Source organism: Leishmania infantum, chromosome 35 (genome assembly GCF_000002875.2).
Source record: "Leishmania infantum JPCM5 genome chromosome 35".
Taxonomy (NCBI): Eukaryota; Euglenozoa; class Kinetoplastea; order Trypanosomatida; family Trypanosomatidae; genus Leishmania; species Leishmania infantum.
In genome coordinates, this window is record NC_009419.2 from 1,052,671 (window position 1) to 1,067,497 (window position 14,827).

Consider the following 14,827-nt stretch of genomic DNA (forward strand, 5'->3'; position numbering starts at 1 on the left):
CTCTCACGCCAGCCCTCTTTTCTTTTTTCGCTGTTGTTGCTGTTTTCTCCTTTGGTGATTTTGCTCTCGCCAATCGCCTCCGACCACTTTCGTGTGTGCGAGCGCGTGGGCGTGTTCTCCTTTTTTTGACGTTTAACGTTTTGCATGTGAACAGAAACGAAAAGAAAAAAAAACAGATCGACGTCTAAAATCAGGTGTCCTTCTTTTCCTCCATCACTTCTCCTTGGCTTTCCTTTCTGTCTTTTCCTAAGCCGTTTCTTCTCTTTTTCTTTCCTTTTTCCCTTTTTTTGGGTGTGCACAAATTTCTTGTTTTGTTATATGCGGCGCTTTCTGTCTTTCCAACTCTCCTTCTCCCCCCTCTCCTCCCCACCACTCCTCACGACCGAGCACCCGCCATCTTTTTTTTTTGTTCAAACCGATTTCATTTTTTGGTGGGCTTCTCGCGTGGCGTCAGCGGCGGTGCCTTTGCGGTGCTGCGAATCGACTCTTTCTGTTTTTTTTTTGTTGTTGTTGTTGAGCCGCTCTTTTTTTTTCTTGTTTGCTTTCCCCAGTCGGGCTCCGCCCTTTAGCTCCGTCAACGCGCCGCCGCACTGCCCATACTTTTGAGATCTACTTCGCTGTTGGACGAGAGGGAGGAATAACCAGCGTCGCGTATTTCGCTTCGCTTGTTTGGTTCGTTTGCGCTGACCCTTGCGTGCGATTCTGTGTGGCGTTCTCGATCCCTCTCTGGCCGACAGTGGCTTGGTTGATCTCAATTTCCTTTCTCTTTCTTCGTTTCTCGCTGACAAGATTTGTGCCTTCTCTTTGGCTTCTATTCACCTCTTTCTGTACGAGGTGAGGGTTCTCGCGTGTCCCCCGTACGTGCGACGGGCTGCTCTAAAGATTTCTTGGGCTTGTCGTCCTGTCGTTTTTTCGTGGTGCGGGGGGAGGGGCGTTGTTTTGAGGTTTTTGGACCCAAATCAGAGGAAACAAGTGAAAGAGCAACGAGGGCATTCGCCGCGCTGCTTCTCTTGTGTAGTCCTGCGGCGGGCTCTCTGCCGAGTTTCTCTTTGTCCCCCTCGTCAACGCCGTGCTCTCTTTCCAGCGGTTACGCGCACAGAGAGCCTCGCAGGAGGCGGCGACTCCGCAACTGGCGCCACCGACGTTGTCGTTTTTTTTTATATCTTTTCGTTCTCGTTGTCTGTGCGTCACGCGACTAAACGAGCATAATGGCGCAAAAGCGGTACGTGGCCCTGGTAGGAGCGTTGGTGCTTGGCGCCACCTCCGCGGTGCTTCTGATGCGACAGTGGAGAGTGCAGCGCGAGCGCCGCGAGTTTGCGGAGCGGTACGCGAAGCAAATAAAGGCGGCCCGTGAGGCGCATGCCCAGTCCTTGAACGGTGGCAGTGCCTCGCCGGACTCAGCGGACATTAGCGACGCCGACTTCGACGATGAGGCCGCGGCCGTGAAGGTTATCTACGGCAGCGAGTCTGGCAACGCTGAGGGACTGGCGAAGGGCTTCGTCATGACACTGCGCGACCGCGGCGTCCAGGCCGCGCTCATCGATCCTAGCCGGTGGGCGTACATGGAGGACTACTTGTACCATAACAAGCGGAACGTGCCGCTGTTTCACCCCATCAAGGTGGTGTCCACCAACACCAGCTCCGCCGAGAAGGGGAGTCGCAAGACTGCAGAGGAAGCGAACACACCACGTTCGCCGCTGGTGTACATCTTCATTGTTGCAACTGCTGGTGAGGGCGAACCGACCGGTAACTTCATGGCTCTCTTCCAGGAAATGCAGTCGGCGGTGCGGCGAGCTACCACAGCCAAGGTACCTGCCCAGTCCAGTGCCGTCACCGCAGGTGCGGCGCCGTCGTCGGCTACCGAGGAGGCACCATTCAAGAATATCTACTACGCAGTGTTTGGACTCGGTGACAGCTCCTACAAGTACTACTGCCGCTCCGCCACCGACACGAACACTCTCCTCAAAAAGGGTGGCGGCATCAACGTGCATCGTGTCGGCTTCGGCGACGCCCGCCACGGCATGCAGGAAGACGTCTTCGATGAGTGGCAGGAGAAGGTGATGCTCGCGCTGGAAGAGAAGTGTGGGCTGGAGATGACAACGGGCACGCGTGCGCCGCCAAAGCCCGAGCTCCAGTTCCGCTTCCTGTCTTCCACCGCAGCGACGACGGCAGCCACCACGTCCACCGTCCCTCAGGCGGGCCCCTGCGGAGCCGCCGAGGGCACCGCAGCGCCAAGCACGACCACCATCACGAACAACGCAGATCCGAACCGCAGCGTTCTCCTGAGAACGGCAACACCGAGCAGCGCCGTGGCGGCGGAGAGCACGAGCGCTCCGCCCATCTCGCTCCCGTTTCCGCCGCCACCGGTGCTGCTGGAGCCGTCGCTGATGAACCCGACAAGGATCCGCCTCGTAACGAAGACGCAGCTGTCGCCGCCGCGCGACAGCGACGGCAGCAGCGTCTACCGCTTCTGCTTCGAGACGGACGGCACAGGCATCTCGTACCAGGCCGGTGACCATCTTGGCATCTTTCCCACGAGCCCGCCGGAGATGGTGGCGCGGTGCGCCAAGGCCCTCTCCATCCCAGCAGGCGAGCTGGAGACACCGGTGGAGCTGTGCGAGATGGTGCCATCGCGCGGCATTTTCCGAAACGTGCTGCCGGCCCGTGTACCTTTGCGCGTTGTGCTGCAACGCTACGTGGACCTGTGCGGCCGTCCAAAGAAGTCGACTCTGCGCGTTCTCGCCAAGTACTGCACTGACCCGGTCCAGCAGGAGGCCTTCCTCGAGCTTCTCCGCCTCCCCGCAGAGAAGGAGGCGGAGGAGGCGGCTGCCGGTAGCTGTGCTGCGTGGAAGCCGAAGAAGCTGCGCACTGTCGTGGACTATCTCGAGAAGTTCCCTAGCTGCTGCTGCATTCCGCTGGGCCACTTCATCGAGGTCATGCCACGCACGCAGCCGCGCTACTACTCCATCGCGTCGGACCGGATGTCCCACGGCACCAAGGTCGAGATCATCGTGCGAGTACTCACGGACGGGCTGGCCAGCTCCTACCTCGCCCATCGCATCGAGGAAGGGGACGAGGTATTTGCGTACGTCCGCATCACCACCTTCCATCTGCCGCAGCGCATTGGAGAGAAGCGACCGGTGCTCATGATCGGCCCGGGCACCGGTGCTGCCGCTATGGTAGGGTTTTGCTACAGGAAGGAGGCCCTCATGCGAAAGCAACCGGCGGCCCATTACGGCCCGACCGTTTTTCTCTTCGGTGCGCAGCGTCGCCAAACGGAGTACTTTGTGGAGGAAGAGGTCCAGCGCTGGGCTATGGCGCCGGCCGAGATGAAGCAATGGGACGCCGATCACCCGACCTCCCACGCCGGGCTGGCGGCGCGTCGCAGCAAGACGCACTCGTGGGAGCCACTGCCCGCCTCTGTCATCACCACCGTTGATTGCGCCTTTAGTAGAGATCAGGAGGAGAAGAGGTACGTCACCTCTCTCATCGACAAGCACAAAGATCTCATCTACGAGATGCTCACGAGCACCGCCGGCGGCGGATGCCTTGTTTTCTTGTCCGGTGAAGCATCTGTCATGGCGAAGGACGTGGACCGGGCACTGGTGGCGCTGCTGCAGGACCGCGGAGGCATGACACGCCTGGCGGCGCTTGAGTTTCTGCGGCGCATGGAGAGCGACCACCGCTATCTCAAGGATGTGTACTAGACGTCGGCCCAGTCGGCTTCTGCTTCCCCATTCAGCGCTCACCTGTCTCTGTCTGGGCCCATGCCCGGATGAGGGTCGCGCAGGTGGGGCGCGCGTTCTGAAGCCCCCATCACCTCGCCTCGTTTGCGTGTTCTGTCGCCGCAGCTCTTGTTTGCTTTACTGGGTTTCCACTTCCATGTTTGTTGGATGTTTCTCGCCCACCTCTGTCTGTCGCAAGGCCCCTCCCTCTCTCCCTGCGGCGGCGTTATCTCTCCATATAATGTGTGCTCCTTTTCCTTTCGTTTCATCCGTTTCTGTGTTTCATGTTGTTGTGTGGTGGTGTGCGTCCTGCGATGGCTGTGTGAGCCTCTTGCTCGCTGTTTCCTCTGCGCCTGTGCGCGACGATAGAAGGAACATCGATTTTGCACCTCTTCGCGTGTCGTCTTTTCCCTTGCTTTCTCCTTTCCTTTTCCTACGACGGGTGGCCACGTTAGCTCTTCTCATACAGGCTCCGTGCTTGTTGCTGCACTCCCCACTCGGCCTGCAAGTGGATGTGCGCATGCATGGCTGTTAGTGTGCGTCGGCGCCGACGTTCCGCCACCCGCTCACCCATCTGCTTTGCCTCTTCCCTCACCACGCACTCGTGTCATTAAACTCCACTTCTCTTTGTATCTTGCCCCCCCCCCCTCTCTTGCCCCGCCCCCTCTTCCGCGTCTGCCACATTCTGTCTTCCGGGTTTGCTTTTCCGAGTGATTTCCTTTCCTGTGTGTATGTGTGTATGCGTATGCGTGTGCGTGTGTGTGCGCGCGCTCTTCCGCTGCTTCGAGGCAGCAGTCCAGCCACTCCTCCTCCTCCTCTTCGTCCGTCCTCGTCCGCGGCCGTGCCGCTTATGGGGCGGTCGTGATCGTCCTCTTCGTGGCTTTGTCTCTCTTTTTCTTTTTCGTTCGCTTTCGTTACTGTGCGTGTGCGTCTTTGTGTGTGCGCAGATGCCGTTGCCTCTTTTCACGACTCTCTTCTCGGTGATTGAACTCTTTTGTTTTTCCCCTTCGCTCATCAGACGACGAGAGGCGAACGTCAGCGGCAGTTCGTGTGTCCATAAGCAACGGGATGCTACGAGAGGTTTTGGCAGAGGTCCACCAAAGTGCAAGAGCATGAGTAGGAAATCGAGCGTATGTGCTTAGCCTTCTCTGAGTTTGTCCTACTCATGACCTGTGTCGCGCCGAGACTGCTGTTGGTGTCATCGACCATGGAGCCCCATCGGCTGCTCCTTGGTGCAATCGCCTTCGTTCTCTTGCCTCTTTTTACTCCCGTCTTTTTTGCGCTTGTGACTTTACCCTTCCGCAGCGACGATCATGATGATGCTGCCGGCGGCAGTCATACAATCCGCTCTGAGCGATGGCACTGAGTTCAAACAAGTAAGTAATATGTACACACACAGCACCAAGAAGGACATGTTGGTCTTTCAGAGGAAATGCGAACATCATCATCGATCTGTGCACCTGTGTTTGCGCCGGTGCCTCGCCGGGCATATCCGCAGCTCGGGTGCTCTTTTCCTCCTCTCCATCGTTCTCGAATGGCATCCGGCAGCTTGCTGAGAAGCCGTCCGCGAAGGCTGTGGAAGAGCGTCGTCTGATGCATCGTGGTCAGACCTGCGGAGCGCCTCCGTAGCTGGAGTGTTGGTGTGCTTTTAGCCCCCCCCTCTTCGTCTCCTTTATGCCTGAGTTAGCTCACAGCAGAAAACCAGCAAGTTCGCACCTCGACGACCACACGTCACGGCACCTGCTTGGATTTTCGATAGAGTGCCAGCGTCGCGCTGTCTCTCTCTCCCGCTCTCGCTCTCTGTGGCACACCATCCATCGACGATAACTGCGGTAAACAGGACCGTGTGCTCTGCTCCTTTTCATTGCTATTTCTTCCTCCATTTCCTTCGTTGCTGTTCGAATTCGAGTATCATGTACTGTGATGATCATGTCTTCATGTCCTTTTCTGTTTCTTCGGCGCCGTGCTGCCTCGTTGTTCGTAAGTCTGTTGTTTGCATTATGTGTGCGCGCGCGTGCGTGCATCTTTGTCCACGCGATCTCCCTCTTTTTCCTTTCCGACGTCTCTCTTGTAGCGACTGCCTGCCTCTCCGTCCCCCGGCACTTTCTCGGCCCAGTCGTTCCACCACGAGAAAGAGAGAGTTGGGGGCTGGTTCTTCCACAGTGTCGTTAACCGCCACGATGGCCACGAAAGACTCCAGGCAGACGTGAAATCACAAGGAAAGCTAATGCAGCCGCAGGTGCACCCTACGCATATCAGCGTGCTCTGATTTCGGAGTGTTCTGAGCATCGCTTGACCGCCCTCCTTGACGCGTGCGCGCGCATCGAAGAAAATTGTGGGCTCAAAAGACGGTCATCAGCCTTGCGAAATACCACAGACCACGGGCTGCCCGCGTGCTCTCTTTCTCTCTCTTGCTGTTGCTGGTACGTATGCTCCACTCGCCTCTACGCCACCTCTTTCCTCGACCGCACTGCGCCTGTCACATCCCTGGCGGGTCCATTTCAGACTGTCCTGTGCTTGCTTCTCCTCTGTGCAACCGACAGCGCTTATCGGCACGGACACACACGGACCCGGAGAGATACACGACATCTTGTGTCTATCGTTGTCTTCTGTGCACACAAAGCGCCTTTGCGCTACCATTCTCGCTGACACGTTGATGGTGGTGTGTGTGTGTGTGTGTCTGTCGCTGGTCTATACATTGAGAGCCCCCTTCCCCCTTCCCACAGCGATATTTCCCCCCCCCTTCCCCCCCGTCCTCACCCTTCTACTGTACAACACCCACGCATACCGTCAGCACAGGACGGAAGAACTGTGGTCTTGACAGATTTCACAACTTTCGCCAGCAATTTTAGAGATCTCAATGAGCTCAGACGACATAGACGCCCTCCGTTCAGAGCTGCTCCGACAGAAGATTATATTCGAGGCGGAGCTGCGTCGCCAGCGTGAGACGTTTGAGGAGCGGCTTTCACTCATCACCAATGAGCTCGCTGATCGCGAGGCGGATTGCCGCAATCTTCAGTCGGTCATCACCATCCTCGGCCGCAAAGTGGACGCCATCGCGGAGCAGCGTCAGTACATTGCCGTAGTTCACCGTCCACCTACACCGACGCGCCAGCCCAGCATTCATGAGAGTCCGTTCCGTCGTGAGACCTCCGCTCTCGTGCCGCCCCTGAGTAGCAACGGCGATGCGCAAGAACACGAGCGCGCCACCTCGACCGTGAAGAAGAGCGGCTCGCGCCGGCCCTCACCATCCCTCAACGACCCCCCGGCGTTTGTGCGGCGCTCGGGCATGCCCATCACCCGGGTTGCGTCTATTAGTGCCCTCAGCCGTACAAGCAGCCCGCACGTGCATGGCCACGCTGCCCGCCCGCTTCTCAGGACAAACACGTCCGCTACCGTGACGAGCGAGGGGAATAGCAACAGTGAAAAACGTGCGCTGCGGCACCGCGCCGTGTCGAGGCGGCGCACGAGCAGCGTAAGTCACCTCGCGGGCCTCAGGTCTACAGATGACTGGTAAGCATGCGGGGAATACGAGGATCGCATGTCGCCCACGTCTGGGAAGCAATGTGAAGGCGAATGGCCCGCCTCAGTACTGGCCACAACGGGACGGATCCGTACTGGTTTTCCCTGTCTTTCTTGTTTGCGGCTCGAAACGTGTGGATTGCGTGCCCTGCAGCTGCCGAAGAGCCCAAGTTGGCTTTGATACTGCTGTGTGTGTGTAGTGAGGCGTGTGGCAGCAGCCTTCGGGGACTTGTTAAACCTTTTTTTTTCGTCTGTGGTTGCATCGTGTGCCTCCACCTCTTTGGTGCTTGTTCTCTTCTCTTGCACATACAGTCAAAGAAATGGGCACCCTCGCAGAGAGCAGCATGTGGGATTACCTCGCGCGTGGAAAGGTGAGAGCACGGACACCCATCCCTCTCTCCTGGTAGGTGCGGCCTGCGGCATTCGCGTGCCGAAGCACACTGCAAGGTGGTGGTGATGGTGGCTACCGCTGCTACACGTGCGCATCCGCCTCCCGTTTTCTTTTTTATTCATCATCGATTGGCACAGGCCTGAGCGCGCAGGCCAAGTTTGCTTTCCCTCTCTTCGCTCCGCCCTGTTGAGTGTATCACTTTACTCTCTTCCTTGTGCTGTAGGCTAGAGGTTGTGTTGTCATATCTTTTTCTGTGCGTGTGCTTGACATAGACGTAGACCGAGCTCTGGGCGGCTTCTTTGATTGGCGAGGCACCCGCCCACCTATGCTACGGCGAGGGCCGTGCCCTCTCTGTGATTGTGATGTTCTTCTGCACCGTACGCACATGGCGTCGCTGCGGAGGTTTCCATACCGTTCTAACAACCTACACGCAATCGAAGAGAAGCGGTGCAGGGAAGAGATGGCAGAGCGCGATCTCCTCCTCTGAGTGCATGTTGCTCAACAACACGCACGTGCATGCATGAGCAAAAAGCGGCTGATGGCCTCTGACGACCTTTGCCTCATACCCGTTGCGAACACTACTGAGAATTCACCGAAGGCACGCTTCGTGATGACTTAGGTCTCTGCAGAGAACACCGTGCGGCACCTCCCTCCCGTCCCTTGTCATGTACTTCTTCGCCTCCCTTTCGTCTCTCGTTCTCCCGCCGCCCCTCGCTCTCATGGACGTGGCACTTCTGCAGCGGCTTCATCTTTGTTCTCTTTTTCTCGTTGGGCGCGTACGTGATCGCTCCCTCTCCCTCCGGCCCATCACTGGTGCTGCTCGCAACGACGCCTTGCAGAGCTGATAAAGGAACTGTTTGGTTCATGAGTGCCGCGGTGCGTAGTGGGCTTCACTCCTTGTCATCGTTACCTGTTCTGCGCTCTATCCCCGGGCTCTTTTCCTTTTCGTGTGCCGAGGAGTTCAGGCCAGCTCGGTGCCACTCGCCGCTGAGCAGAAGACGCACAACTTGCCGTTGTTGTGTGTGTGTGTGTGTGTGTGTGTGTGTTTTGTTTGGCTGCGTCGCACAAAAATGCAACGATTCTGCTTGAGTGCGCTGCGGCGCTCCTCTGCGGGCGGTGTCGCGCGCCTCGCTGTACCTTTCTCGCACGCGAGCCCCGCGCTTGTGGTGCCGCGTCGAGAGGCTTCGTCGTTAGAGTCACCTGCGACTGGGTCTGCAGAGGCCAGCCGCTCGCCAGCAAAGCCGTCCGCAGCTGGCGCGACACAGGCTGCACCCGAGTTGGACGCAGAGGCGGCAGAGCAGGTGCGACTCGCGCAGGAGTTGGGCGAGCAGGCTTTCAGTGAGAACACGGAGATCCTGAAGAAAGTAGCGTTTCGCGGGCTGCGCGCCTTTGTCATGTGTGCTGTCGGCGTCGCCGCCTTCATGTGGGCGATGAAGAAGAAAAAGCGGGAACGCCAGGCGGACGCGCTGCCAGGTGTCGAGGCTCCCCGCGCCGCGCACGCTGAGGGGCATGACGACCCGACGCAGCGGTACTTGCAGGAGATGCGCGGGCTCGGCTTTGATGTGGAGACGCTGGAGGAGGAGCTGGAGTATGAGCGAGTCGCCAAGGCCGCTGATTCTCAGAAGCTCGCGGGACGGTTGTAGTAATGACGTGACGGATGTGTGTGGTGCGGTGCACCTTGGGCAGCGGTGATGAAGTGCGGAGCTCGTCATCTTCCGACGCTTAGGCGGCGGTGCAAGACATGAAAACAGGCGCAAAATGCGCGGTACAAAAGGAGCGGCATTAGCGACCACCCCCTCCTCCCCGAGAGAAAACGCGGAGGAGGGGGCGGGGGTGGTGATCGTCGTCGTTGTTACGGGAAGGGCACACCACAATCTTTGCGGACCTATCAGGCTTTCTTCGCTTCCCACTGGATCGCTTGTACGACATTATGGTGCTCACTCACACGCGAGTTGGTGCCTCACTTCTCCATATCCCGACTCTGCCTCTGCTTTGTATGCCCTCCTTTTTTCTTTCGATTGGGGTGGGCATGCCGTTTTGCGCGCATACATCTACTTCACGCAACAGCGCGCGCACCTTTCGTTCTCTCTCGCCTTTGCTGTGCGGTGGCCGAAGAAAGCGAGTATTCGAGCGCACCTTCTCCTCGAGCGCGTTACCGCGGTGCCTCTCAAGCGATCACACTCCGCGCCTTCTGCAGCTTTTCTCGCCTCGCCTTCCTGCCTAGCTGGCCATATGCTGAGGCGCACATTGTCTCCCGTGCAGGTTAGCGAGGCCCATGAGCGCTCCACCACCGCGCACCTGACCTCTTTGCCACACGGCGTGGAGGAAAGCGCTGTTCCCATCAATGCCACAGACGATGGTAGTCGTGACCGCTGCGCTTTCCTCGAAACCGGCGAGAGCGCCGATGCACATGCTCCGCCGTGTGCGAGTGCCCAGGAGTCTGCCTGTGACAGCTGCCGCTTTTCATCCGTTGCCTCTGCTTCCTTGGCGTCCCCGGATGCGGTGCCGCAGGTGAGTGCGCTTGCGCCTGCCCCCGTGCCGTGCCTCCAGGCGCCGCCTTCGTGCGCCTTCGTTGATGTGCCACCCTCTGCCATGCCGGCGCGGAGGCTTAAAAACGTGTACGACGGAGCCATGCCCCTGCCGCCCGGCACGACGAAACGAGCGCTCGGCCGGCTGCGCATTGTGTGGTGCTGCGTGGTGACCGCCGAGAGCTGGCACTCCCTTTTCGTCGGCTTGCCGATTCTGTTCTTCACGACCCTCTTCGTTACGGTCGTCGTGCCGCGCGGGGAGTGGTTCACTTACGTCTTCACGGCCCTCTTCACCACTATATCAGTCACGTGCCTGACACTGTCGGTCACCCTCGACCCCGGTGTCATCCCGCCAGCCCCGCAGTCGCAGCAGCCAACGCAGTCGACAACCGTCATGGTTGGCGGGCAGCCTGTGCTGTGCAAGGTGTGCACAACGTGCCACATCATTCGGCCACCACGCAGTACACACTGCCGGTTCTGCGACGTCTGCGTGGAGGAGTTTGACCACCACTGCGGTATCATCGGCAGCTGCGTGGGAAAGCGGACGTTCCGTTTTTTCGGCGGCTTCTTTGTCATTACGAGTTTCCTCGTGCTCTATATCCTTATTCGTTCCTTTATCATCCTCGTATCGACGGACTTCAAGCCAGCGAACGAGCGGCCGCACTTGATCTGGCTGGCTGTCTCGTGCACCTTCTGCATTGTTGCCGCGATCATAGGTGCAATTCTGGTGATGCCGTGTGCCGGTCGCTACATTATGCTAAGCGCCTCCAATTCCACCGTGAAGGAGACGATGCGCACCCAGCGGCAGCAGACGAAGTCGGGGGAGCAGCCACCTGGTGTCGTTCCTGTCGCGGAGACGAAGAGCGGCAACTACTGTGCCAATCTTCGCCGCCTGTTTAGCCCCATCGGACGCAGCCGCATCCCTTACGACTACTATGTATAGTCGATGGCGTTCCTTGAGGAAAGGATTCACACGGACATACGAGGACGACGGTGTGTGCGTGTGTGTGTGTGTGGAGCTTGCGTGCACAGAGCAGCTTTCTCTGTCATCGCGTGCTTCTACTGCTGCCGCTGCTTCGTGCTCCTTTTTTTTATCTCCCCTTTCCTTTTGTTCTTGTCGACAGTCCCCGCCATGTGATCTGCCTGTGTGTGGTGGTGTGACGCATGTGTATGGTTGGTGCAGATGGTGGTTGCTCTTGCCGGTCTCGATCACTTGAAGAAATGGGCATGGAAAAGAAAAAAGGTGAGCGACACAGCGCCGTTGCTGATGCTGCTGCGCTGGTCTGCTAAGCATCTCCGAGAACGGCTCAGATGATGGTGCTTACGCGCACGTTTGCGCCTTTCCGTTTTTCGCAATACTGGCCATGCATGCTGCTGCCGCTTGCCTATTTCTTGCGCCCTTCTCGCGTTTCTTTCACCGACACTGTTTACCTTGATGCTGTCCCTTGGCCGGTCTTCCGTTTCCCGTGCCTCGCCCCCTTCCCGGTCTATCGCGACAGAGTCCACCTCATTCGCCGTCATCGCGTCCTCCATTGTTGTGCGGGATCGACCATAGCATCTGCCTCTTCGTACGTACACACACGAAACACGCTCTAAAAACCTGCCCGGCCTCACGAACCTCCGCGATCTCGGCGGCTACGCGACCACATGCGGGCGTCGCATTTCCGAAGGGTAAGGGCTCCGCAGCGACAACCTGCACACCTTACCACAAAGTTGCCGCACAGTAGGTGCTCGCAGACCGGCGGCACCTCACTCACGCCTTTGATTTCCGCAGTTGAGACGAGGTTTTTCACAAGTCGTGCTCACTTCGGAATATTGAGCACGTGCTCGAGCCGATTGCGGGAGGGGTCGATGGGCGTGGACCTGTGGGAGCCCGAAACGGAGGCCACGCCCGAGTGCATGCGCGATCTCGTCCACCCCACGTACCGCGACCATATCGACAACTAAAGCCACCAACTCGCGCAGGTGTTCCAGTTGCTGACGAGCACCCCTTTCCGTGCAGACGGGCGGCAGCAACCCATCCTCTTTTACGGCACCGCCGGCAAGGACCCCACAGACCTGATGGCGGCCATCATCCTTCAGATAGTTGGCGTGCCGCACAGCACAACACTGCATCACTACATGCTCACCAGCGTCAGCCTGAAGCGATCGACGGGAGCGAACTGGTAAGACAACGCCACGGAGATTACCGGCTCTGCTATCGGCATCGTCTGGGGCATCGACTCCGCCTACCTCAGCACGGCAACCGGCCACGTGCAGGAGCGCTACAGCAGCGTGGACACATACGTGACGAAGAAGCTGCAGATCGATTCAGACGCAGCACACTGCCTTCGCGCCCCGCCCTTGGCTTAGATACGCAAAGGATGACCTCCTCGGCTATTCTTCTATTCATCAAGGTGTCCAGCCTACCAGGAACTACTCCACAAACGTAAGCGTACACACAATCACAGCTCACCCACCTCTGCGGCACCACGGCTACACTCTGGTCGTCTAGGGCGCACCGCCCTCTGCCGCGAAATCGAGGCGCGCGCCTCGGGCGCCAGACGGGCCTCCGCTGGGGCGCATGCCTCGATCCAAGCAGGGTCGCCTGCAGCGTCCTGCGCTCCAGGGCAGTGGCGACGGCGTCTCTGTCGCCCGCGTAACAGGGGGCGGCCACCGCGCACGCCGCACGAGCTCGAGGAGGAGGCGGGCCAGCCTCGGGGCAGGGCCCTCTGAGACCCGGCCTGCGTGCCGTGCTCCTGCGCCCAGAGCCGCTGCAAGTCGCGCTATTCCGTGATCTGGCGCGGCGACTCGTCGCGTGGGAGTCTGCAGGGCTCGGCGGTGCTCTCGCCATGCTCCCGGCGTCTGCCCCTCATCAGCCCGCCCCGTCGGGATGCAGACGGGCTGTGCCGCATGCTTCGCAGGCATGCTCGTCGGGGGAGGGGGGGTGATCGGCATGGGCCGCTTCGCGCCCCTCACTCGCGCTCCGCTGACCGCCGGATGCTGTGCCTGGGTGTGGTACACCGTGCCGGCTGTGCCCCACGGCGCCTGCGCGCCGTGCTCGCATTTTCGGCATCCCGCGGCCTGCGTCAAGACGGCGTTCTTGCCTGGGGGAGGTGGAGGAGGAGGGGAGGCGTGCCCGGATGGCTTGCCCGCATGCTGCCGCGACAGTCCGGATACTGCCCTGCGCCGGCGGCGGCAGGAGACGCTCCAACCTCCTCTCCACCCGCACGCCCTTCACAGTCTCGGGGCTGTGGCCGGGCAGAGGGGGCTTGGGGAGGGGGCCACGCCTGTGCGCCGGCCCCTTGGCCGGTGCCGCGCGGGGGAGGGTGGCGGCCCGGGGAGGGTGCCCCTTTGTGGCGGCCAGGGGGGAGGGGCAGGGCGGTGGGGGGCTTTGTCTTCGCAGGGTCGCCGCCATGAGGTCGGGGCGGGCGGGTTTTCGCGGCACGGGGCCGCCAGGCGGCCAACATGAATCCCACCCCGCGCTTTTTTTTTTCGCTCCGAGGATGGCGCACTCCGGGGAGAGGCGCATAGGTGGGAAGGCGGGGCGGGGACATAGTTGTTCAGCGGGAGGGGGGACGGCGAAAGGAGAACAGTGCAAGTTTAGGTGTTGAGCCGCTAGCGGCGGGCACGGCTTAGTTCGGCTCGGGAAAGCAGTAGACCGTCGACTCCGCCGAGAAGCGCAGGGCGGCTAGCGTGGCAGTCTCTGGCCCCAGCGCACGCCCGTTCATGACCAGCATCGGCAAGCGCACCATCGAGCCTGGAGACGCCGATGCAGTCCAGGGCATGATGACCTCCAGGATGCGACGCTTGAGGTCCCACAGGGTCGACTCGGAGGTGCATGCCAGGCGGAAGCTTGTCCCGTTCATGGTGCGCACTAGAACGGTTACGTCGCCCCTGTCGACCCACTGCTCTGCTGCGCCAAGCAAGAGTGCCGGCGTAGGTACCGGGTTGGGGATCACTGGCGGTACCTTGTTGTTTGCCCTTCGACGGTGCTGCTGCAGGACAGTCTTCGTGGCGAGCACCTTGGCGGTCTTGCGAGGCGTGTGCGGCAGCGGCGTGGCTGGTACCTTGGCGCTGGCACTCACGGCCGCGGCGGCGGCCGTCGCTGCAGCCACCACCTTGGAGGAGATCGACTTCACCACCGGGTTCGGGTTCTTGCAGGGTCGCACGCTATCCCGGGTGGCCGCCTTTGGCGGTGCCTTCGCGGGACGTCCGCGGCTTCCGGTTTTGGGCGGCACGCTCTTGATGGCTGCAGCCGGTGATGTCGTTTTGCGCGGCCTTCCACGGGGACGTTTCTCTACTGGGGGTGCACGCGTGGCAGGCTTGGTGGGTACTTGCTTTGTTGGCGTTCGTGGCGCTGTCCTCGCTGCCTTCTCCGACACTGGCGACGATTTTGCCGCCGCTGTCTTGCTTGTCTTCTTCGTGGAAGCCTTTACTGGCGCTGCCTTCGGCTTCGGCACAGCAGCGGGTGTTGCGCGCTTGGGCTTCGAGCGTCTTTTGCTGCGGCCCCAACCGAGGTAGAGCTTGCCCAGCTGCAACGCAGCTGCGTTGTCTAGAATGTAGTCCGACCGCAGCCGACGCTCGCGCGGCTCCAGCTTCATTGTTTTCGCGCGTGTTTTTGTTTTACAGCTGAGCAGAGGCGGCTGCTGTCGGGGTGTGGAGGGAAATAGATGGTGCTG

General features: G+C 59.9%; 6 protein-coding genes across 6 annotated transcripts; 4 read left to right on the forward strand and 2 right to left on the reverse strand.

The window, feature by feature from the left end:
• Positions 1-1,208: 1,208 nt before the first annotated feature.
• On the forward strand, positions 1,209-3,707 carry LINJ_35_2600 (putative cytochrome P450 reductase; the record flags this gene model as incomplete). The annotated part of the gene is made up of 1 exon (XM_001469047.2): positions 1,209-3,707. The coding sequence occupies one exon, from the start codon at positions 1,209-1,211 to the stop codon at positions 3,705-3,707; it is 2,499 nt and encodes an 832-aa protein (XP_001469084.2).
• A 2,878-nt stretch (positions 3,708-6,585) lies between these two features.
• On the forward strand, positions 6,586-7,242 carry LINJ_35_2610 (conserved hypothetical protein; the record flags this gene model as incomplete). The annotated part of the gene is made up of 1 exon (XM_001469048.1): positions 6,586-7,242. The coding sequence occupies one exon, from the start codon at positions 6,586-6,588 to the stop codon at positions 7,240-7,242; it is 657 nt and encodes a 218-aa protein (XP_001469085.1).
• Positions 7,243-8,708: 1,466 nt separating this feature from the next.
• Positions 8,709-9,281, forward strand: LINJ_35_2620 (conserved hypothetical protein; the record flags this gene model as incomplete). Its single annotated transcript, XM_001469049.1, has 1 exon — positions 8,709-9,281. One exon carries the CDS (start codon positions 8,709-8,711, stop codon positions 9,279-9,281), a length of 573 nt encoding a protein of 190 aa, XP_001469086.1.
• Positions 9,282-10,269: 988 nt separating this feature from the next.
• On the forward strand, positions 10,270-11,109 carry LINJ_35_2630 (conserved hypothetical protein; the record flags this gene model as incomplete). The annotated part of the gene is made up of 1 exon (XM_001469050.1): positions 10,270-11,109. One exon carries the CDS (start codon positions 10,270-10,272, stop codon positions 11,107-11,109), a length of 840 nt encoding a protein of 279 aa, XP_001469087.1.
• Positions 11,110-11,915: 806 nt separating this feature from the next.
• Positions 11,916-12,281, reverse strand: LINJ_35_2640 (hypothetical protein, unknown function; the record flags this gene model as incomplete). The annotated part of the gene is made up of 1 exon (XM_001469051.1): positions 11,916-12,281. The coding sequence occupies one exon, from the start codon at positions 12,279-12,281 to the stop codon at positions 11,916-11,918; it is 366 nt and encodes a 121-aa protein (XP_001469088.1).
• A 1,499-nt stretch (positions 12,282-13,780) lies between these two features.
• LINJ_35_2650 (hypothetical protein, unknown function) lies at positions 13,781-14,749 on the reverse strand (the record flags this gene model as incomplete). The annotated part of the gene is made up of 1 exon (XM_001469010.1): positions 13,781-14,749. One exon carries the CDS (start codon positions 14,747-14,749, stop codon positions 13,781-13,783), a length of 969 nt encoding a protein of 322 aa, XP_001469047.1.
• Between the last annotated feature and the right edge of the window lie 78 nt (positions 14,750-14,827).